Source organism: Tetrao urogallus, assembly GCF_951394365.1.
Source record: "Tetrao urogallus genome assembly, chromosome: 11".
Taxonomy (NCBI): domain Eukaryota; kingdom Metazoa; phylum Chordata; class Aves; order Galliformes; family Phasianidae; genus Tetrao; species Tetrao urogallus.
The window spans coordinates 13,451,468-13,476,313 of NC_136824.1; the positions used below are offsets into that span (position 1 = coordinate 13,451,468).

The 24,846-nt window shown below is 39.0% G+C and overlaps 1 protein-coding gene across 1 annotated transcript; it reads left to right on the plus strand.

The window, feature by feature from the left end:
- Positions 1-878: 878 nt before the first annotated feature.
- On the plus strand, positions 879-24,846 carry AQP9 (aquaporin 9; the record flags this gene model as incomplete). Its single annotated transcript, XM_079541122.1, has 6 exons — positions 879-980; positions 13,832-13,958; positions 17,555-17,692; positions 19,230-19,348; positions 20,989-21,206; positions 24,687-24,846. 6 exons carry the CDS (start codon positions 879-881, stop codon positions 24,844-24,846), a joined length of 864 nt encoding a protein of 287 aa, XP_079397248.1.

Sequence of the window (24,846 nt, forward strand, 5' to 3'; positions counted from 1 at the left end):
ATAATGGCCAATAATGTGGTAATGCTTCGTATTATAGCACCTATGCACTTTTAAGCCAAATATATTGGGAACATAGAGTCATTCTCGGTGCCTCGTTTGCCTATTCTGCATTATAGAGAGCCACTGGACCAAAGCAGATTTCATTAAGTGTTCCTAATTTATTCTGCCTAGTCACTCTCTTGTAAATAGGGCATGTCACCAGACAGCAAAGCATTTAGTCCAAAAAGAGTATCGTGTGTGACTGTACAAATTCAACATATGACCAAGGTAAGACTCCTCATTAGCCACTGAAATCCCTCAGAACTACGAGACAGGAGCTGTTCTTAACTGAGTAGAGCACAGCGTCCTCACAAGCATTTATTTTCCTTTACAACTTCCCCTTGAAAAGGTTTCAGACAGCCAGCAGTATGGCTTAAATCCCAAACTAGGTCAGAGTGAAATTTCTATCCATATTTTGGTTCCTTACTTTGTGGTTTCTCTTTTCGTATTTCCTTCTGATCAGGGCAACAGGAACAACATTTTATCCATTTTTACTAGAAAAAAAAAAGAAGCAACATAGCCAGAAAGGTAATGATTAATCGGTTCTGTAAGAAAAAAGAAAAGTTCTGCTTGTAAACCTCCTGGTATTATCTCGCCAGTATAAATAGAAACATGCTCAGAGAAGGCACAGGATGGAAAACTCATGATGAATTGTTAGGGCATGTTGCGTTGGTTCTGTCAATGCCTGCAGTCAGATGATTTCACTGGCTGTACAGGATGAAATCTCATATTTCAATGTATAAGTAAAAGTGTCAAAGTTCAGCTGAAGCAGGGACGATTACAGAGCAAATTTTGTGTGTATTTGTAGCCAGGGCACCAGAGCAATAGAAGAAGTCAAAATGAGCCGGAAAAACAAAAGGAGTTTAAAGGAGAAATTTGCCTTGAAGAACAGCTTGGTTAAAGAAGCCCTTTCAGAATTCCTGGGAACTCTTATACTGATAGTAAGTGTCAGCTGCTTTCCTTCCTTCTTACTAATTTAATGTTGGACAGTGCTCGTGAGGAGACTTTTGTATGCTTTTTCCTTGTACTATACCAGCAGCGTGGTTACTGCCTGACAAACACTGCACAGCCTTGAATGAATTGTTCCTGTTAATGGTAAGTTTCTAACTCCTTTCTTCACCTGATGTAAAACTGGCTGTTAAACGCTCATAGTTTTAGGTATTACAACTGTCTGATAAACATTTGATTTTTAAAGGAGCAGAATTTGAGTGAACAACCACGTTCTAAAAAGTTCAGAAGCAGTGAACATTAGCAATACTCCTGCATTTTTTAACTCAGCATTTTATTCTACTTTCACTTCTATGTACAATTTCCATTTGCTTTAACAGCCCGACTGGACTGCACGTTTAGAAGATTATTTTAGCTGTTATTTTCCTGTGCTCACAGAGACTGATCCATGTGACTTGTGCTGAGCTTATCAAGTTGCGCTGCCGAATCTTCAGAGATTTTGTTAATGAACTATTTTTTGTTTCGTTTTCAATTGTATTACATAAATTATACATTTGCTTGGTTATGTAGGCTGTTACAGTTTTACATAAATAGCACAGCTCCACATTTTCACATCCCTAATTTTTTTTTAAACTTCATTTCTTGCTCAAGTTTTTGTGCATTTTGTACTGAGACACAGAGCTGTCTGGTGATTTACCAGGGTAGAGAGCAGTCTCAGCAACAGAGCTGGAAGTCAAGCAAATAGAATACTTATGCCAAACTCTTTCTCCCTCCCTTTAGTCTGGCAAGACAGTCTTGTTTATTGCTAAATATTTCATCATAGTGAAAAGACAAAAAATTAAAAATAAGGCATAGGACTGACATAGTATGTTTTATAACTGGAACTATATTAGCTAAATTTCAAGTAAGCCATCTAAAAAATTCCAGTAGCTCATAAAATACATGAAAATAATGGTCTTTAGTACACTTCAGCCAATTGAAGGGCAGAGGCACTAGAGTAACATTATTCTCAAATTTAATACCCTCCATAAGACATTACAGTAAGGAGCACATTTAGAAGCAAGGAGCACAAAGCACTTTACAAACATTAATGAATTAAGTGTCACAACACCCTGGTAAGGAAGGGAAATGTCATTATCTTAATTTTATATATTAGCAAACCTGATTAGAGCAGACTGCACAGGAAGCCTGTTGCAGAACTCTGAATATAACCAAGATCACCTGACTTCCAGTCCTCTGTCCTCGCTACAAGATCATACTCCCCTGTCCATTAATACAATTAAGCAAGTGAGGAAAATGCATTAAAGTGCAGATTAAATCGCAAATGCTATTACTTAATGTCCTGCTGCAGAAGAGTAGAAGGAAATGGAAACCCAGAGTCCATTTTGTATGATATTCATCGAATGAATACAGTAGAAAATGAATCTTCAAGAATGTTGTTGATAATCTTGGTGAATTTTTTCAATTCTGTTTTAGTCTTTCTAGTTTTAACCTTAGCTTAAAGCAGAAAAGAGCCTGACATGGACTTAACTACAGCTTTCCAAGTGCTCAGATACCCCGATTTATTTTTAGACTGTGCTAGTTAGCAGAAGTACAAAGTTTATTGGGAAGAAATGGACTTTTCTGCTGCTATTTATTGCTATTAGACTCTGTCAGCTAGTAAGCAACTTTAAGAGCAGACAAATATTAAACTTTTTAACTGAAATTAGATCTAATGAAAGGGGGCCCTGCTAAGTTAGGAGGCAGAAATCTTGACAAACACTTAACGTATGCAAAATAAGCAACAGCTTTCTTTCTCTATACTATCACTATGCTTTAATCCTGTTTCAAAGTGAAAGCAAGATGACTGCTCATGGTCTACAGCACAACTGATTGGGCTCTTCCCTGAAAGCCATTCTGTGCCTCTGCCCTGTATCTTACAGCCAGTGGGAAGCACCTGCACCAGGGTTCAGGGCAGAGAGGAGCTCTTCCATTACCCATAGGTTTTGTCTAGAAGTGTTAACTGATGGTACCTAAAGCTGTGAACATCCCAGCACCCCTGGAAGTCAGCTGGGTGAAATTTTATCCCCCAGACTACCGGTTTCCCTTTCTTTTAGCAAACATCACAGATCATGTACTATTAAGAGCTTAAGTTGCCATCTTGGGTAACTCTCCAGTCTTGCAATATTATTTTCCAAATTGTACAGTGTAAAATCTGTAGAATTAATTGTAGGACATTTTGCAGATGAAATCACTCATCAGGCAAAAACCAAGCCTTCCCCTGGAGGCACGAAGGGCTCCACCTGCAGAACTGAACAGATTTGAGACAAGCCTTGAAAAAGTCCATGCCTATTACCACTTGGATAACATCTCCTGGTCATCTCTGCTTAATACACTGCTGCTTGCCTTACAGCACAGTTCTCAGAGTACGGAAAGTGAATTCTTTTCAGATGAAACTGAGGTGGAAGAAGAGCTCCAGGAGCACAGAAAATGTGCTGGCTGTTAATGGATGCTCAATCAGATTCTCTGGATCAGACCAGAGATGCTCCTAAGCAATCCCCACAGACATGTTCATAGTCTGGTCTTCCAAACTGATTTGCTTTTGCTGCACAGCATATCTTGGTAATGGGGCATAGCTGCTGCCAGCCCCTCCCTCCTTACCAAAGCACCTGATTTCAGGCTTTCTCAGGGTTCAGTGAACAAACTGAACTGCAGGAATATGGAAGTTACTTTCTTTATAGAAGTATTCAAGCAGCTGCAGTTATTGCCTGGCTGGGTAATCTCATTGGTGATTAGGCTACTTTACTCTTCAACCTATTCTTCCGGGGGAACAGTATTTCTTTCAGTATCAGGCTGTGAATTATTCCCCAAGGTGCAGCACAACTTCTCCAGTTACATTCTCAGACAAGAAGGCAGCAAAAAACTTATATTTTTCACTCCATAACCAAATGCAAATTGCATGTGGTTTTGGTTACACTGAGCTTTTAGTTACCATCTTGAACTATATCATATTCACTTTAAGATAGTCCATCGAGCTGAGAAAATGTTGTGCTTGACCTCATATGTGGTTGCTATTAAAAAAAAAAAAAAGCAAAAAACAAAAAACAAAAACAAACAAACAAAAAAAAACACCACCACTTACAGTGATGCAGTTCTAATACAACAAAGTTACACTTGTAGTACAGACAAAGAGGAAAGTGCATTAGGCTGGGGGTCTATGTTTACATATTATTAGTAAGCTCCTGCCCATGCCTTGCATTTGTCTTACTATCTGTGTAGGAGTATGAGTGGTAAGAGGCCAACCTGCAAAGTTTCTTTTTAATTTGAATTGAAATCAATATTCACAAACAAATACACAATCTACCTATAAAGTTTTCAACAAATATTTGAACAGAAAAATGCTTTCTATGAAGTGCATACTGAGTAATGTAGTTTTTATACAGTGTGTTTGTTAACCACTGGGACTGGTCCCTCCATCCTACCCCTGTGCAGCAGAACCCTATGGTGAGAGAGCAGTTCTTTCATGCTGTAGTGGGTGAAGAAGCCAGAGCATACATAGATTTCCCAGCCTCTGACAAAGCATCATCCTTCTGTAGGCTGGAGCTACTCCCGAGGCCTCTCTTGAAAAAAAGCTGTCTGGGGAGGTTTTCATTTTCCAGTATGTCTCCTGGTTCAGTACATTTCCTCTTGGGGCTCCTACAGGTTACTGTGGTAGAGCACAGCTGGACATTAATCAGCACAGAAGTTAAGAAGCCACACCGTATCAGATAGACGTTTTATGTGAATTTGCAGTGAGTCTGCCTGAAATTCACCTATCCAACTGCCCCTCTGCTTTTAATCATGTTTTGCTCCATATTTTCCCCTTGGGACTTGGCTGCATTGCTCTCAAACAAAATGGGATTTATTCTGACTTGTGCCATTGATTATATCTGAATTGTAACATTTTCAAAAAGAGAAGCCAAATGGGCCATGTGGCTTTTTTTACTAGCTATTACTGACCTAACGTAGTTTGTATTTCATTTTTACTCTGAAGAGCATCTTACTAAACACAGTTTCCCAGAACAGAGCTGCACTGGACCAGTATCTCCTGAGTCCAGAGCAGCGTACATATTCCTGCTGAAACGAAACACAGGCTTCCATTTAGCACGTAAAGACAAGTAAGCAGCATATCTGCAGACCTATCCCATCTATTGCTTCTCTAATAGTCAATTAAGTGAATATGACTGTGTGATCAAATTAAGACATCATCTTGAGTTGTTGCTGCAATGCTCAGTGGAAAACAGAATGAATGTTCTCACACTTTGCAGTGTGCATGGCCTCACTAAACAGGTACACAGAACGCCGCTAGCAGGGAGGAGGTTTCCTTCCTTATCCCAAAGCCCACTCCCCAGGTGGAGGCAGGGCCTTTCGCAAAACTCCCACTGAAGCAAACGTCTGTGTGCACAGAGGCTGCAATGCATCAGCATGCGCGTGAATTGAGCGCATGACACCCTCACAGCAAGCAGTCCAACTAATGAGAAGAAAAGCGATTTATCTTCTGCTCATCAAAATCTTGTTTGTCTTGTTTTCATATTCTGACCACTTCATTATGTAAGTTATCATTTCTGTTTTGTTGGGGAGTTTAGTCTTGTCTGAAAAATCTCTAAGTATGACATTTCATGGATTTGCTGTCTAGAAGATTAGAAGTTAAGCAACTGTTCCACATCTTTCTTTGTGGAGCCAGATTCCAGTACAGTACTGTACAGTAATATATATCCATTCCTCCAAACACGCATTAGAACACTCCTATGTTATTAGATGAAAGCAGATGCATCTACGTAGCTTTGCATTGGTTAGTCCTTACATTAGCATTTTATACAAAATTGCTACTTATAAATTTTACACAAAGTTATATTCTTTGTTTGGTTTTGATTTGGCTTTTTTTTGGATGAAACAGAGACTTTGCACAAAATGAAATTGCTTACAGCAAGTTTTGTTTAAGGTGTAAAACAACTTAGTAGTAGTCTCTGACAGCTAACTAGAGATTAGCATTGGCTTTCCAGGAGTACAGAATTTTGTGCAATTACCTGCTAGGCAAAGAACCTAACTTGTCTTCCAAAGGTAGACAAAATAAGTTATTCAAACATATTTACAACTGCTATTGTAATATGCCACTCAACCAATTTGTATGTATTTTACATACATTACTTATATATTTTATATGTTATATAATAGGTATTAGCCATGGCTGTACTCTGAAAGCTGGTTCTTATGCATTTCCATACATAAGGCTCTCCAGCAGCAATACTACGGTAGAGCCACTAAAGAACAGAAGTCATTCATGAATCCAATGTCACAGAATTTAATCCTGCACTTCCAGACCAAAACTGCTCTCTTTACCGGAATGAGATGCTTCCTTTCCTTGTCATCCCAAACTCGAGTCCTTTCTGTTTCTGTAAATGTAGCAGTTGCATGTATTTTGAAGAAATTAAATTTTATGTACAAACTCTTCCACTCATTTGCAACTCCATTAAATCAGTACTGCAAACAGAAGTCTAACAAAGATTCTCAGCTTGTCTCAATGTAAACACTTGTAAAGCTCCTGTACAGTGCTAGCATTTCTATAATCTTATTATCAAATAACTTTTTTCTCCTACTTAAATCTCCCTGAAGTCATTCTTTAATTCAGATAAATGGAAGCATGAAGGATCTGAAAATAAGGTTACCCAACAGTTCTTTTACCCTGAAATGTTCGTTTCAGCAAATAATTCTAAAAAGTCACAGGAAATCTTTTGTTTTTTGAATACAAACCGAAGGGCAAAAATTGTGGTTGTTTTTTCCAGCATATGACATTTTAGACTTTCGGGTGACTCAGATGTTCTGTATTACAAGAAAGTTTTAGATGAGAATTACCTTCATCTTTGCTACATCAGCCCCAACACATGAGTCAGGTCATGTTCAACCAAGTAGTTCCAGTAAGCTGAACTTAATTTTCCAAGGCCTTTTTCCGTACGTGCATTTTGTCCCAGAAAGTGTGCACTTACAGACTTGAAGTGGACACTCTCTCCTTAGCCTCACAGAAGACTTGCATTCCTTCAATGATTCAACTGAGAGTGCAAAAAATGAGTTTAGATTTTACTGACACAAATTTACAAGCTGTTCTTTCAGAGTTTTGGCCAAATTAAAATAATAGTAATTAAAGTAATAACTGTCATAAGCAGATGAATAACAGAAGGGACAATAAATGCTTTCATGCCATTAACTATGTTTATACATTCGTGATCTTAACACTTCAGATCAATGAGCCACTCTGGCTAAAAATACATTCTAGTAAGCTCTCCAGCTCACGGTTTGATTTAACGGCAGAACTCGACTTAGCTCCTTCTAATCCATCCTAGAAGGTTTCCTGATCAGCCCCAGATATAGTTTGCTTGTCTTCCTCAACAGAAAAGAGAAAGAAAACATACCAACATATCAAATCTCTCATTACTCGTAAACAGGAGGGCACAGCAAAGCACCAGCTACCCCATTTCTGCACCCAAAGGAATGAATTAAATGAATTATATATGTACTCTTACATTTCAAATTCCTTTCTCAATGTATGCTTCAGCCATTCACCAAGGACCATTACAGAGACTAAGCATATTTAGTTTTAATTTAGAGAAATTTTAATTGTGTGGGCTGGTGTAGGAAGGAAGAAAAGCAGAATAACACCTCTCAGCTCAAGAATAAAAGAGTAACTAGGGAGGGCAGCAGCACCTGAATGCACACTATCCTATGAAGCTTGTATTTCCCTTGCCCAGTCTTTTCTTCCTGGCCCTTTGTAAGGGGCCATGTGTCACTCTTGGAAGTTTGCATCTAAATATGAAATATTTCATTTCCTTTCTCACTTGAATTTCTACAACTTAGTAAGAAAATAAAACCAATCTTCTCTGAAGAAATTGACTCAAGCCAGTTACCCTGTATAATTTAAGAGAGAAAAGCATTGTAGCATTTCAGAATGAAGAGTGCAATATTAATCATAATAAAATACAAGAGAATGCAGACCTCTGCATTCTAAGTGATTTTAAGCTTTTATTTGTCTCTTACTGCATGTGAAAAGCAGTAATAAAAATTTAAAAGCATCAATTTATACAACACAGCATAGCCTGTGCTTTATTTTCACAGTATTTTTCCCTAAGAGCAATTTAAACCAAATCTTTGTTTTAAAAGCTTTATGTACGCATTTCATCCAAAGCCTTATTAAATTTACATCCATGTCTCCATGTAGTAACATTTTCTATCATTTAAAAAAAGTTTTAAAATGGCAATCATTTTAAGGCTTATGTCTATGCTATTTAATTAACTAAATGGTAGATATTTTTTTTACAAAGCTTTATTTAATTAGATAGTAAGTCTCAAAACATAAAGGGAAACCCATTTGAACCCAAGAGGATGTTGGTTGTGTCCCAGGAGACCATCAGAACAGATATAGTGTTTTTTTATTACTCCAAAATGATTATATTGTAATTTACAGAAATCTTTGTGTTCCCACCAAAATATGTAATGAATGATAGAGTAAGAGCCATGTATTTTCAAAAATTACTCAACTACTAAGCTTTATTTTATTTTGCCTTAAACATCTGAAGTACTATCTGATTTAACCAGTGCTGACAAGTATTACACAAGAAATAGATGAAGATCACTCTTTCCTGGAAGAACGGGAGTTTTCACCGACTAGGAATCCTGCAGAGCTCATGCCCTGAGTTTTAGTAGATCTACCATATCTTTGCTTTTGTTACTGCTCGCATTATTATCCCTACTGAAAGAATGCTTGGGAGCCCAGTCTGAATCAAGGTTGTGTATAATGCACAGAGGAAACATGATTCAGTACATGAAGATTTCCTAATCCATTATAAATCACATTATGAAATGAATTTTTCTGAAAACAGATAAATTCTAAAGTGGAATCCATTTGTGAAGAAAGACACTGGAAATGAAAGTACATTCTAGAATACGCTCCACATTAGAGACCTTTAGGAGAATACCATCACTTTAGTAATCACACTTCTAGCTGAAAATTTTATGCACTAGTTTCATATGCAACACCCAAATTGATCACCTATAGAAATATTAACTGGAGGAGAAAGCTGCATAAGGCTACAAAAAAAGCACAAACAATCCTTTAATGTTCTCGTGGCAGAAAGATCACTACCTGTAGCAAAGGACAAATGCAACCACTTCTCTAAGCCCACTCCCATGTCCCTGCTGCAAGGGATGTAGCACTGGTTGCATAGAGAAGCCAGAGAAGTTTCCTTTAGAGATGAAATGCCAGGGCTTGCTCTCATGTCCTCAAGTGTCCCCACAATATCGCTCAGAACAGGTAACTTTGGGATAACAGCAGGATGCTCACAGCAAACACACAGCTTTAGCCCAACACACTGCATGGCACCTGAGTGCCTGTCCCCTTTGCAGCACTGTGCAGCTGCACAGCCCGTGTGACAGGATCCAGCCTGACGCCCTCTTATCTGGGCTGGAAAAGGGGAGCAGCCAAGCTGCTGACTAGCAGGAAATGCCTGACTGGGGAACAGTGGGAGAACATAGGTGGGAGTGTGGCGTGGGAAAGGGCAGGGTTACTCCCTTCCCTGAACAAAGGCATCCTTATAGAACACTGTGAAGTGGTGGAGGGATCCTTGGAGATTCTTCATAATCAGCTGGAGCTGTTTAAGTACGACTCTTTCTTGAAAACTGACCAAAACATAAATTCTGAAATTGTTCTCTAATATTTCTCTATTGAAAATGCACAGCTAATAATTAAAATACGATCTAAAAAAAATAATGACTCTGGATTCCCTGTATCACACTGAATTCTTGTGTTCTAGTAGAGCATCATCAGCTGTGGTGCCACCGAGGCCCTGCTCTGCCTGCACAGACATCTGTGGTATCCCACTGAAGGAGTGTAACTCCCCCCAGCTTGGCAGCTGGTGAAGTACAAGATAAAACACACACATCATTGTTCTCCACAGTGATAAAAAGCAGGAGTCTTGGCTGCCTCTATACTGATACACTAAGAGTATTTTGCTATGAATACACACTACCACTAGATCTGTTAAATAAGAAGGGATCTTTTTAATATAAGCATTATGCTTTAAGATGTTTAAGGCTTTACAAACAGTGTAGAAAATGTAATTCTCTAAAATTCTAGATACATATATGGCAGGAAATACTATTTACACTGAAAAATGCTGTTACACACATTAGCAAAAATCCTGCAAATAACACAGATGGAGGCATAGTGATCTTCACGCTGCTGAGCGGGATAAAGTTCTCCAAGCTGCCAGAGAATAACAGGACATTATACTCACAAGAGGCCAGTTGTTTCCCTTTCCTAACATTAGCTTCTTACCCAAGACAAAGATCTAATGTCCATGAAGCAACTTTTTTTTGGCAGAGAGCGTGCAGACAGCTATTTCACACCCAGACATGCTTCTTATGGCAGTAATCTCACTGCTTTGTGATAATAAAAAATCAGAACTGAAACTACTTCAGTAAATTTAAGATCAGGAAACAGACAACTGGAAAGATGAAACCTGGTAACACAGACAAGGTAAAACAAAGATAACAGACTGTATCCTACTCTAAATTAAACTCCCTTTGAATCTATGTGCTTCAGTTGATGGATTTTTGTGGTGCATTTATGGCTAAGCTTGGCCTAGAAACTCAGAATATTTACTGGTAACTTGATGATCTAGTTGGTCTTAACTCAGCCAAGCAGAGATTCACAGGGTATTAAATTGCTGCTCATGTAATTACATGATTAGGTGATAGTCCAGTTATGTCAACCTAGTTGCAGGAGGAATGTTTTTTCTCTCTCCTCCTTATAATGACAACAGATAAAGTACTGCTGTGACTTGGTTCAGATTTGCAGGTTCAGTTCCCAGTTTTCTCATCCCCAAATGGGCACATGCTGACTGTGCCTGCAATAGTGCTCATTCGTCAGACATGAGCAGGAAGTCATTTACCAACATACACTGAGCAAGAAACCAGTGCAGCTGTGTACAGGTTGGCTTGTATGCCTTCTTGTTTGCAGATTCCATTTTCTGAGACTGGATAGCACAAAAATAGAGCATGTGCAGTTGCATATTTCTCTATAAAGTGCAGGGCAGTATTTGTTACGCAATAAGACTACACAGCTGCTTCTGCATGATCGTCTTCAGTTGTGGTAATTAGGGAAGGGAAACAAAAGCCATGACATTATTTCCTTCCCTCTTCACATGCATTTGTAGTTCATATACATAGATATGGTTAATGTCCATTATCCTTTTCTATATCCATCTTCCATACTCCTCTTTTTTCGTAGTCATTACAGCAAGAGATACTGTTTTCATGGAATACTCCCATTGAGAAGCTTGGAAAATGAAAGCTGGAGCATGCTAATTCTAATTCCTCTCCCCCTGTACCCTAATCTTAAACTTTCTAAATTCCAGCATATCCATTATTTCCATACCCATTCAACCTATAAATATATGATGTGTGGAATTGTTTCATACAAAGTTTTTAAAAAACATGCCGTTTCAACTGTGAACTACTGAAATGTTTTATATTTTGTTTTTATCCCTGTATATGCATTTGTGTTTAACGTTTGAATTGTGAAGTACACAATACTTATAGAAATGAGAGAATGCATAACATAGCCATGTGCAATCCACTGCACAGCAGTTAACTGCAGCTTAGAATGTCTTGTAACTCTCAATTATGCAGTCCAATAAACTACTATCTAATACCACCCTACCCTCACATATCCTGACAGCTGTAATACTTTGGCACCACTCAGTGCTTTGTTTGCTTGCATGATTATAACCTCAAGGCACGAACTGCACCTGGGCACATGACACAATCTTGGGGCACTTTTATAACAAACCCTGTCTGCATTGCAAAGCTGGTTGAGAGAGTAATTTTACTGAGAGCTTTTTCTATCACATTTTGGAATTAGTTAAAACCCCCAGGGAAATAACGGAAACAAAAGTATGAGTTTTCCTGTTTAAATTGCATCTATTTTAGCAGGACTTGCTTGTTAAACCTCAATCACTAAATCTTATTGATAAAGTCAGGAGAGATTTTTCCCATTCCTTTATTTCCCACTACAAGTTTCCAAATGGAAGCGCCTCGTGACTGTAGCAAGACTTTCTCAAAGAACTAAATTTTAGGTGCTCACATACGGCCTTGCAACATGGTCATGGGTCACATGCAGTAATGGCAAAACACTAAAGTGAAGCAAGAAGATTAACCAAGCAACTGCACTGGTTAAGATGCAATACTTTCATATCAAGTAAAAGATCAGATTACCATGCACCACAAAAAGAGAAATATAAATATCAAATTAAATATTGAAGAAATTAAGGTTGCTTAAGATAAATCTAGTCACAACCCAGAAATGTTATTAGTTTGGTTCTACATGCACAGAAGCAAAAGGTTTCAGACCACAGATATTATGTGGTATCTTCCATTGGCTGCTGGATATTTATTCAGCAAATTACATAGCCATATATTTAGAAAGGAGATTTTTCAAAGAGACAAATTTATTTCTGAGAAACACGGACCAGCTACTTTACCTTAACCTAAAGGCCTTTTGTACCTTTGCAAATCTTTCCCACTGACTTCAATAGAACTTTAACACATGCTTGAAGCTAAGCAGTGTTTAAAGAAAATTGAGTAAAGATTATTTTAAGCATACATTTAAATGTTTTGCTGAACTTCAATCTAAAAAGAACCAGTGTAAAATGTCACTTAGTTTAAATCTGTTGAGAATGCTCCAGTGAGGACTATTCAGGTATCCCCATGAGTTAACTGTTCAAGTGGCAGAGCCAGCGGAATACCCCAAAGCTTTTTCACTGCCATGTAAGCTAGAACAGCATCAATTTCATCAGAGCTGGACCTTCATCTGTGCTTCACAGCCATAGCTCCTCTCCTCTTCCCTAGAACATATCCTGCACTCAGCATCTGCAGCATTTACAGCAAATAAAGCGAAAATTATATCTCGGGACTTTAAGTAATCTCTTACTTTTAGGCCTGTGTGAATTATGATGCTACAAATCTTATTTGCCTGATTTCACAGGTATTTGCCCTAACATGCCTTTGCCTTGGTCCCTAATAGCTCTTAGTTTTTCCTGTTTCTTGTCCAATATCTTGATTCTTATAGAATCACCAAGGTTGGAAAAGACTTCCAAGATCATCCAGTCTAGTTGTTGACCTACCACCAATATTTCTGCAATAAACCATGTCCCTTAGTACAACATCTAAATGTTTCTTGATTGTCTCAGTCATCTTACCTGTTCCAAGTTTCTTCTGAATTTCTATTCTTTTTAAGTAAGTTCTACCAGTTCATATTTTGACAGAGCAATATTTGACATCAAGACAGTATGATAGTAACACATACTCTAAACTCCAGAGAGCTGTCTCATTCCAGAGTTTCATTATTAAACACTAGAAGTTTTTGAACTATTTTTCATGACTTTCATAGTAACTTTTTCATAGCTTACAGCTACAATCTGAAATTCGAAACATACCACAGAAATAACTCCTTCTTCCATTCAGAGACTTCTTGTAGAGTCTGAGAAATCTTGTTTAGGCTTGAAATTCAGAGTTGTGTAACACCATTACAGTTGAAATGTGTTTTCTGGAGAGAGGCTCTTATTAGCAGACATTCTTCCTAGTCACAAAACAGAGGAAAATAAAGAGCGAATACTAGTTGTAGCAAAGAGAACATGCACACATGCCACTAATCTCAAATTCTAGTAATTTTTCCAATGCTTAGACAACATTTTCATCTATACCTGGACATCAGCAGACTAACCAATAACATTTGATAGTCATGCCTAAGATTTCACATTTCTTTTTAAAAATACAGGCACTTGGATGTGGGTGTGTGGGGCAGGCCGTCCTCAGCCGAGGAGCCCACGGTGGGACCATGACAGTATCAGTTGGATTTGCAACGGCAGTCACCATAGCAGTGTATGTGTCTGGTGGAGTTTCCGGTAAGTAGCCTCTACCCTCTGATACAGTATTTATTACTACAATTTTTAAGTTAGCTTATTAAATCATTTGCATTTCATGGTATAAACAAAGATGTATCTAGTGGTAACAACCACTGCACTACAGCAGAATCTGCAGAATTTTGCTAGTAATTATTTTATATTTGCTCCCTTCTATTTTGCTGTTTGATGATTAATATCTAAAATAAATTCTGGCCTCTACTACAGTGTGTAAATCCCTGGCTTTTAGGATAATTGGTGCATGCAAACCAGAAATCTACTTGGTGTTGGTTTGAAAATTCTGTCAACACAATAAATACCAGACAGCACAGGAGCTGTATTTAAGGAAACAACCAGGAAAAGATTACAGAACCCAGCAAACACCACCTAAGATGGCTGCCAGCTGGGTAGAAGGTGGAATGACTCACGAATGAGGACAAGCAGCAGGGTTCACTTTAGAGAGAGCAGTTCATCTCTCCATGTCCTATGATAAGCAGCAAGCCTTTTCCTTGCCCCAAATTTTAAAAGAAACTTACTTTGTCTGTAAAAAAACAACAACCAACTACCATCATACACAACAGATTACAGAAAGAAAGAACAGCAAAATGATTCAGTACTTGAGATATGCTCTGTGATACACTGGCAGTATACTATCATTGTCTCTTTGTTTCTGCTTGAACATTCCTAATCTAATATAAATTGGTTAGGACTCTTTTTTTCCCTGTAGGTGGGCTAACTCATCTGTGTCTGTGTATGCTCCATTTTCTAGTGACAGCAATCTCCACCATTCAGTCTGGCCAAATTAATATCAGGGACACTAGTACAAATGCTTTAACGTTTTAATCCTCCCTGTAAAACAGAAGCTTATGGGTTGCAATAAATACACAGTTTTGTGCGTTACAGCACGGAATACTCTGTGCTATACGTGGAGTTTATATTATCCTCTTATAGCAAATGAATCTCTTGTACTGCAGCTCTTACGAAAGAACTTCTCAACAATCATGAAGAGGGCAGATATGTCTAGGTATAAGGGATTGTAACAAATAGCTACAGCCAAAATCGCTACAGTAATTTCTCTTCTCTTTACAAGGATTACAATTTGTTTTACAAAGACAGCATGTTTGAGGAGGTTTCTAGATTTGTATGAGAAAGCGCTTGAGCTAGTGCAAAACATGCAGCCTTGTTACAGTCATTGAAACTTAAGAAGAATGATGCATTGATACCACGCAAAGTTAATTCAGCTGTATGTTCCTATCAAAAAGCTGCAGCTCTTGGTTTATATGCAGGCAGGTAAAATCTTCTTATGCAGTATTATGGCAATAACCTATAAGGACACTGACCTTTCCTATATTTGCGTCGCTAGAGGTACTCGTCTCTATCGTGCAAAAGATTAGAGTTCAATTCCAGCAGGTCAGAGTGGCTGCAGAGGTTGCAGTATTGTGCTTCCTGAGGTTTTTCCCATGACAAAGGATTCTGCATGCAATGCATTTTCTCTGTGAAAGAACAGGAACAGGTACTTCAGCAGGCTGTGACAATCCAACATCTGATTACTGGCAGACATTCTAGAATATCAGTTGCCATATATTCTTGTTAGCAAATTCTATGGATTTTCAGCCATAAAGCCTTATCTTTAAGTACTGCTAAAATATTTTGCATTAACGTCATAAAATTCTACCCACACAGGAACATAAGATACAATGTCTGCACACTTGGTGAATTTGAGCTCTTTTACCTAGGTGAATTCCCCCTTCTTCTCTTTCTCTGTCTCAATTTCCTCAACATATAGTTTATCTCCCACCATTTTTACAAACTTAACATTTCAGGCAAACTCAGGATTGTGATCGCTTAAACTGGAAAAAATTTCCAAAGCAGATTTTTATTTACTCTTTTTTTTTTTTTAATCAGCAAAGTGCGAGTGATACAAGAACCAAGAATCTTTTAACTCCCCTTTGTAAGCATGAGAGCCTTCAGTTAGAGTTTTCCTTCCCAAATTTAATGTTAATCAGATATTTCTAACACGAATATGACTTGTCCTTCCCATTGCAGCCACCCTGTATTATACACAGGCAGAGAACAGTATCAAGTGGTGAAAGAAAGGAAAATGATTCATTCCAGCCAGAGTAAAGAACAAAAGACAAGACAACAATTTCTCAAAATTCACATGAAGGGCTGTTAAATAAGGTGCCGTCCGTCTATTTGCTCTGCTCTGAAGAATTTGAAGTGCAGGGAGGAATTTAAAATTAATTCAAGACCGATGCTACTGGGTCAGAGCTTTGGAAATGATACAAAGAAGGTTTTATCCAACTTATTATCTGTGTTCGTCAGTTCTTTATGTATCAAAGGTGCCTGGATTTCATAAGATAATGAGCAGTGACCTGAAGTGCAAGCAAACACAGAAACTGTACATAGAGGCCCTTTCTCCATCACTATCCCATGACAGACAAAGGTCGCCCTCTTTTAGTTATTTTATTAAAGAGAAAGGCCATTTTTTTCTGGTAGCAGTATGGGCTGAAACATGACTTTGCCTTGAAGGTAAGCACTGAATCTGCTATGCCCTCACAATACTTGGGTTTTTAGTTTATTTCCTGTGGAATACACCTATATTTATTTGGCAAGAAAGCTGCATTTCTTAAGTATCAATGACTTATTTGTGAAAAATGATGTTCCCAAAGGCATGCAACACTTTTTTTCCATGTTGATAAAAACACTTAGAGAAGTGGCTAGCACTTGGTATAATAATTAATGCATTTTGGAAATTGAAAGTGTCACCAAGACTCCCAGTGTTGCTGAAGTCTCTTGTATGTGTGAGTTCAGGCACAGCTACTCCTAAAAATGAAGGAAGGAAATTCCACAGGAATTTGGTGCAGCTTCCTTACTAGTTCCCTTACTGCGGACTTTCCTGCAAGATATAAGCCGTTGAGGAAAATTTGTGATGAAAGACTACATGCTGTTGCCTCCAAACCCACCAAAACATAACAAACCAGCAGCTAGCCTGAAGCCAAGCAGACTTGACAGTATGTTCATGAGCTCCAAAGTAACTCCAAGTTGGAGAGGAGGACATAAACACAATTTAAATCCATTTCCCTTGTGTGTAGTGAAGATCTAGCTCAAAATCCAGGATACAATCAGTCAGTGATGGTTCTTCACCTCAATACAGGCTCACTGAATTGAACGAATGTTTTGTTGTCCCAGACCGCCCTTAAAAATGAATTAAAAAGACCTTGAGAAACAAGAATACCTGCAGAATAACAGGCCTTCTCATCACAACCAAAAGGGAAGATTCAGGCTTTTCCTAGATAAGTTATCCTCGGATTCACAGCTCACATAAGCAGGACAGCACTCTGATACACAGCGTGGTCTGTGAACATCAATAGGGAAGCACGTGATGGAGCTTGGTGGACACTGGCTCACTCTCCTCCCCCATAATTTAATCCAATTTGTTTCATTTTAATTGCAATCAGCATTTAGTTGCAAAGCAACCTCTAGGAAACTATGTATGTAGTCTCGTGCTCAAAAGTGCCCATAATTTTTGTAAATCCTTTACGTATTCCCATGTATCTGAGTCATTCATATGGCTTATTTCGTGATTTATTTTTCAGGTGGTCACATAAACCCTGCTGTTTCATTAGCCATGTGTGTGGCTGGAAGATTAAAATGGACCAAATTGCCAATTTACATATTAGCACAACTCCTGGGAGCATTTGTTGGAGCAGCGGCTGTCTTTGGGATTTATCACGGTGAGTACACCTTATATGTGGTCATGGGACAAACTAGAGGTCAGGCAGTCTCTAAGGCCCCAGTTTTTCAATAAGCACGAGGCAGGCTGAGGACTCAACACAGAACTAATGGCAGGACTGAAGCTGTGGCTGTAAAGAAGAAAGGAAGAAGCACAGGGAGTTTGAAGGAAAAAAAAGGACTCAATTGTTCCAGATATCTTACAACTTTTCTGAAACACTAATTCTCCAGGAACTGTTCTGAAATTCAGAAAAATTATTCATGGGAAATCAGATACTCTGAGATAATGTCTTTCTCAGTAAGGATTTTAAATTACTTAATAGTCAGGATATAAGGCTATTCATCTTACAAGCAAATTAGAAACATTAAAGACCTGATCCAAGTGCCTGCAGGCAAGTATTGCCAATGTCATTCGTTGAGGTCATAGGATATGAGCTCAAGTCACTCCTGACCAAATTGCAGGCCACCCTAGACAGAACTCTCCAAGGTAAAGTGATAAAGGGGTGATACTGGGGGGATGGGATTACACCCATCCTTGGGAATGTTTCTATTTTACAGTGTACCATCTTGGTAAATCTCTGACTTATATACATGGGTGTCACTGTCTTGATGAATCCACTCAGGTCAATTCCTTCAAGCACCTACTCCAAAATTCCCACAAAATTAAAAAATTAAAAAATTGAAATTAGGGAAGAGCCTACTGTTAGTCAGTTAGGTGCTCAGTACCTGTAGTAATCAGGAGAGAAAAAAAAAAAAAAAACAACTTTAGGAATAGTGGTGACTATTTCAGGCTTGATATGTTCTGTTTTGTTTGGTTGTTTTTAAGGTTAGTGTTAAGAGTACGGGAACTTCAGGGCTTGCTAGAAAATCATTCTGAAGCAGAAGCCATATTATACCATTTAAAATACACTTCAAATGTACTAACAGATATATGTGGATTTACAATATACAAAAATCCATGTGTACATAAAAATACAAAGACCTAAATATACTGAGAACTCAAGTTTTGTGCTTGGACTCTTTCTTCCCATCTTCAACAAGCATAGGAGTTGCGTGTTAAGCGCACGCGGACTGAAAACTTCAAACTCCATTAGAAGAGGAGGGCACTTAGGGGAGCTCATTCCCAGAGCAGATCATTGCACAACGGTCAAACAGATCATTGCCAATTCCTGGTGGCTGGGAATTGAGAAATTTTACAACAAAATAGTCAAGATGCGATGCATTTCTTAGGGCATCGTGCCAAATGCAGCACCTCGTGCAGAATAATGCAAATCAGAAAGTGCCCTCTTGCACTGATTTCAGGGCAATGTGCAGGAAGGGAAAAGTCCCATTTGAAAGTTGCAAAACATAAAACAAGCACCTCAGTGCATGGAAGGAGAGAAGGGACAGGAGAGTGTGAATAAGCATACCATTTCAAACGCTCCCACATAAAATAATTTCCAGTTGAGAATATGAAGTGCACATGCTTATCATATATACTGCAGTCCTCGAAAATCAATATTATGGATAAGTGCAACCAGTCATAGCTGTTTTCTATAGATGCCTTTATGGAGTACAGCAACGGAACACTTGAAGTCACAGGACCTTATGCAACAGCACATATCTTTGCAACGTACCCAGCTCCATATCTATCCCTCATGAATGGATTTGCAGATCAGGTAAGTGCACATGTTTTGATTCTACAAATTAAACATACTGAAAATTCTAAAACCAGACAATAAAAAGAATACGCAGATCTTTAAGAGGTACGATGATTCTCATCATTTTAGTTATACATCACTGCATACAATAGCGATGAGAATACAGTGATGCTTGTGGGGGTGACATTTTGGTCATATTTTATAAGCACGATAATTTCAACTTGTTCTTTCCATGTTTATCATATTAATTATGTGTCTTTAATGTGATACATGTAAGAGGTTTTCCCCAGCATAAAACAGTGTTTCTCCTTAAACTTCAGCTGCACTGTATCCATCTGCATCAAAATCTAGCTCATTAAGCATTAGGAAATGCTTGAACAGCCACTCTAACACCTTGAGCAACTGTGTTTTCTGCTACCATAAGCCTCTTCTGCAACCTTCCCTTTGCTTTGTTATTTTTCAAAGGAACTGAGAGAATATAAAAAATTCTCCTTTTCACTCCCAATCTGTATCCTTTAATCCTACTTATCCAAGAGTGAAAAATGAAGCTTCATATCTCCTAAACTACTCCTATCAATTTACTTGCCTTCTTCAGGCACACAGAAAACAAATACTGTGAATTCCTTATGTGAAGGGCATGATGACTGCACAACCTGGCTTACATATATATATTTATTTATAAAGCCAACATGCACAAAAAAAAAAAAAAAAAAAAAAAAAAAAAGCATTGTTTTGAAATTCTGTGACAACTTCTGAACTTTGTTTTGGATCAATCAACAGATTTTTCTTTTAATAAGATCTTTTTCTAATGGATATTCTAAAAAAATCAAGCCAGACAAAGTAGAAATCATTTCAAGAAAACCCAAACTTGCAGCCTCTTTAAAATCAATTTTTAAAATGAATGCTTTGATTATGCTGAAAGTTTGTTGTTTCCCCCCCCCCCCCCCGAAGTTAATTATTAGCAAAATCAGCATTTCCGTAGCATTTAAGCAGAGCAGCACTTTCATGAGAAAATCATTCCAAGATTTTTTTTCCACTAACTCAATTAGTATATGCAATACTGAGGTCACATTACATTTATACATACAGTTGTGCTGTTATAAATGCAGTCTTAATTCAGATATGTTTTTAGCTGCTCAGTTTTCACGTTGTAGATGTCACTTTTTTCCTTATGTTATGCAACATAAAAAAGGTGAATATTTAGTCTGATAAAATATCAGACTGAGCTACTATCACATAAAACACTTTGATATCAATTTAAGTGATTGTATTGGCATAGCAGAGCTGCAGAATTTGTTTAAAAAATTAAATAAATGGAACTGTTAAATTGAATGGAAAAAAAATGGAAGCAAAGCATCAGACCTCAGACAGGAAATACCTTTTAAATCCTCTTTTCTTTCCACACCAGGTTGTTACAGATTTTTTGCTAAGTCCTCCACACATTTCTCGTCCTGTCCTTTCAGCACAGATATCTAAACTTCTCATTACTGTGAACTCGAGAAGCATTGGGATCCAAATTTTACTACTCTGTACAGTGGGATAAATCTCAATACCAGCTTTAAGCCACCACAAGACACAGAGATGTTGTGGCCTCCCTTTCCATTATTAGAAGGAACCTGCACATATTTGTTCAATATTCTTTTCTTTTCATTGGCCAGGTGATGTCAACAGCTGTTCTTCTTCTGGTTATATTTGCTATTTTTGACACCAGAAATACCGGAGTACCAAAGGGCCTGGAGCCAGTTGTAGTAGGACTGCTTATAATTGCTCTTACTTGCTCTTTGGGAATGAACAGCGGCTGTGCCATGAATCCAGCCAGGGACCTCGGCCCCAGGCTCTTCACAGCTATTGCAGGATGGGGAATGGAAGTATTCACGTAAGTAAGCCTGGAGATGAAGTGAAATGCTTTTGGCTAAAATTGCTTCCTATGAAACAAAGATCCTGATCCAACATGGTACCAACTCATACTTTATATACATATAGGTAATTCTTCGCATACCAGAAGCTACTCATGCACTTTGTCAGACATGCTCAACGTACTGGGCTTTAAAAACTATTTCCTGCTCCTAGGGCAAATCAAACACACATTATCTCTAATATCAATCATTGTTCCAAGCAGGCCCTTCCCAAAATACTGGAGATTCCTAGAGGTCACTGAAAATACAAAAAAAAAAAAGTTTTACTTCTGTTGCACTACAGCTTTCAGTGAAAAATGGAAATCATGAGAGATTTAGGTGCGTATATATATTGGGTGTTGTAAAAAACAGACATACAGATTGAATTAGTCTGTTATTACTAGTGAGTTACTGCAGAAATATACAACAATCTAAAAGCCTGACTTCCTGCCTAGGAGCAAAGGAGTGAAAGGAAGAAAGCTCCCTTCATTTTCCCACATTTCAGAGCACACTCACAAATCCCTGTGCATGTGTGTGCACACGCACGCGCTCTTGGCTGGCCAGATACAGAGCTAATTAGTTGCACATCAAATCCACAGTTTACACATATTCAGCGTAAAAGCCACTCTGGGATATCTAAGTGAAAGTACTCTGTCATCAGGATTTGGATCTTCTGGTTTATTTTTATATGGTTTTTTTCCCCCAGTTATTTACAACTCTGAATCCTCTGAAGTACCATAGAGTGCTACACAGCTCCAGTGAACAGAGATTTTGTTTTAGCTACTTCAGAAAGTAATGTAATTTGCATTATTAGCTTCAGTCTGCACATACCATGTGCCTTGGAGAGGAGAACATAACAAAGGACTGCCTTCCTTAATGCCTCTTGTAGTTGCTTGCTATTACATTAACTACAACATTATGTGTTAGAATCTGTAATCTTTTAACTAAGTTTGCTATCACGTTGCTGAAAGCTTGGAGTCCTGATGGTACTGCGATCTATGCACAGAATAGCTGTCAAACTCCCTACCGCCCCAAAATAACATCACACAACCAAACAATTAATGGCATTTTAAAAAGGAACACAAAATCTCTATGTCTGCACCATCGTGTGCTTTCAGAATTTATAGAGAGGAAATGCATCCCCCTTGTAAAGAGACCATCCTAGAGAATTTACAAATGGGAGCATAAAAAGATAAGAGAGACCACAGGTGGGTGCAGAATAAACAGCAGTCCGCGGGAAGTCCAAACCGAGGAATTCTTCCTCCCTGCCTTCACTTCTAACACTACTGCTATAACGGAGCTCGTGGGGGTGACAGGAACACGGCTTACAGTACGAATGCAGGTAGGACCGAGGAAGAATCGGGTTTTGTTAGGTAAGTGGGAGCATCTCACAGGGTGAGGAGTCACCACCCAGCCCAGCATCCCAGCACCGCACAGCGCGGCAGGTGCCGGGCCCGCAGCAGCGCGCGGGAACGCTGACACCTCGCGGCCGCCGCAGCCGCTGCTCCCGCCCGCAGTGCAGGGCGCGCAGGCGGGGCCGGAGCGGGCCGGGGGTCCCCGCGGCTCCGCCGGGCTCAGCGCACGCCGCCCCGCGAGCGGCCTCGAGGGCCTCGGTGACAAAACACCTGGCGACAAAGCGGAGCCGCTGACTCGGCAGCCAGGCTGCACGCTGAGTTACGATGGAACTCAGTTTACTGCTGTGAAGCTGTCTGTGCTTGTCACGAAGGCTCGTGGAAACTCCTCGCTCCGCCGTGCCCTGCTTGCGTTCTAGCCTTGGCATCGCCCTGCAAAGGCTTTGCTCCCACCCTCAGCGGAGGGCCGTGAAGCAGCCGGCGGCTGCTGTTGTGCAGGACAGCTGCGGGTCAGGCAGGAGCCAGCAGGGCACCTTAGGCCATAGGATGGGCCCAGAGAGAAACCTGCCAGGAAACACCTTCCTGACATGCCCACACCACATGGGCACATGCACAGGAATGCACGCAGGTACCTGATGTAGGCTGTGTTGGCTAATTCAGTGAGACCTTAGTCCGAGCTTGTTCCAGAAATTCAGAGGCTTAAATGTTCACGACCGATTACCAATCCCATCTGTAAACTCAGCAGAGCAATCACAAGTTACTCTATATCCTCAGGGCAAAATTTAAGTCATTCCAAAGGTAAACATGCACGCACTGCATTTTTTTGAGCAAGAAATAATAGTGTCATCACTAGGGCACTGTGAGATTAGCACCGTTCTGTTCTTGTGACTTGAACACGAGTTCACTTCTGCATAAATCTATACAGCTGGTGCTGACTAATTACCTGTACAGCTTAAGGATGCCCCTGGCAGGCTCCTGCAGAGCTCCTCTCGCAGATGAACTTGCCCCTTTGTTTTTCTTGGAGGGGAAAAAAGAAGTTGCTTCCCTGTTAACTGAGAGGGTTTTTTTACTGAGGGTTTTCACTGAAGGCTCATATACTGAAACAATACAACGTGCCATTGAATCAAAACACCCTCACACACTAGTACGGTTCAGAGGTCTGTGCCCCAAAAAGTACTCAGCAAGGTATTGCCTGAATGTGAACCTCCAGGAAAGGGAGAGCAGCTACGCAAGGCACTGGGGGATAAAAGAATGAGGTTGTTATTTACTGGCTTTGTAATTTCAATGGGCTTCTTCCTTAAAAGGTGCACAGAAATCTACACATCTAAAATTAAATCTTAGTAGTTGTGTGAAGTGAACGTAAGCACTTAACTGAATCCACTGGAATTCTATAGGACTTTAAGTGAACACAGCAATTTTAAGGAAGATCAATTTTTAGGTGTTTCAAACTTGTGAATGCTTGTTTACCTCTTACTGAAGGATCCCACATTTTAAATACAGTAAGAAGAAACTACATCATGAAATTTAAATCTTGACCATTCTAGTCAAGTATAATCCACTTTACAGTCTATGTATTTTATTACACTCCTCAAGGAAAATACATTTAAATCAAGCATAATCTATTATGCTTGTCAAGAAGAACACCATATATCTGTTGCAGATCTGAATTTGCAGACCTCCATGCAATTTCTACAATATGTATTTGCATTAATCTCTCCTGAAAAACCATTCATGAGCATCTGGCAACAGCATCATTCAAGATCACAGTGCAATAAATAAGTCCCAGTTCATTTCACTGCAAGTCAATGAAACCCATCTTCCACCAGCAAGAATTTATTTCCTGCCCCCAAAACAGATATGCAGTAAAGAGGCCTTACTTTTTTAGGGTGCAAATGCAGTACTTAAACCAATGTGCCTGGTGGCTATTACTTAGTATTTCAACCACTGTATGAGCAGGACAAACAGTCATCTATTTAAAGTCATATAAGACAAAATGGAAATGTATGCAGCACAGTGAGTGCTATACCACTGTATTTCTTCACTGCCAAATAAAAGGTAGGGCATCAACTAGAGTAACAAGTAACAATAACTCTTGTTTATTTCTTACAGGGCTGGAAATAATTGGTGGTGGGTCCCTGTAGTTGCACCTATGCTGGGAGGAGTACTTGGAGCTCTTACCTATATAGTTTTTATTGAAATTCATCACTCAGATAATCAGCAAGGAGAAGAAAAGGACGTATATGATAAATACGAACTGACAAACATGTAG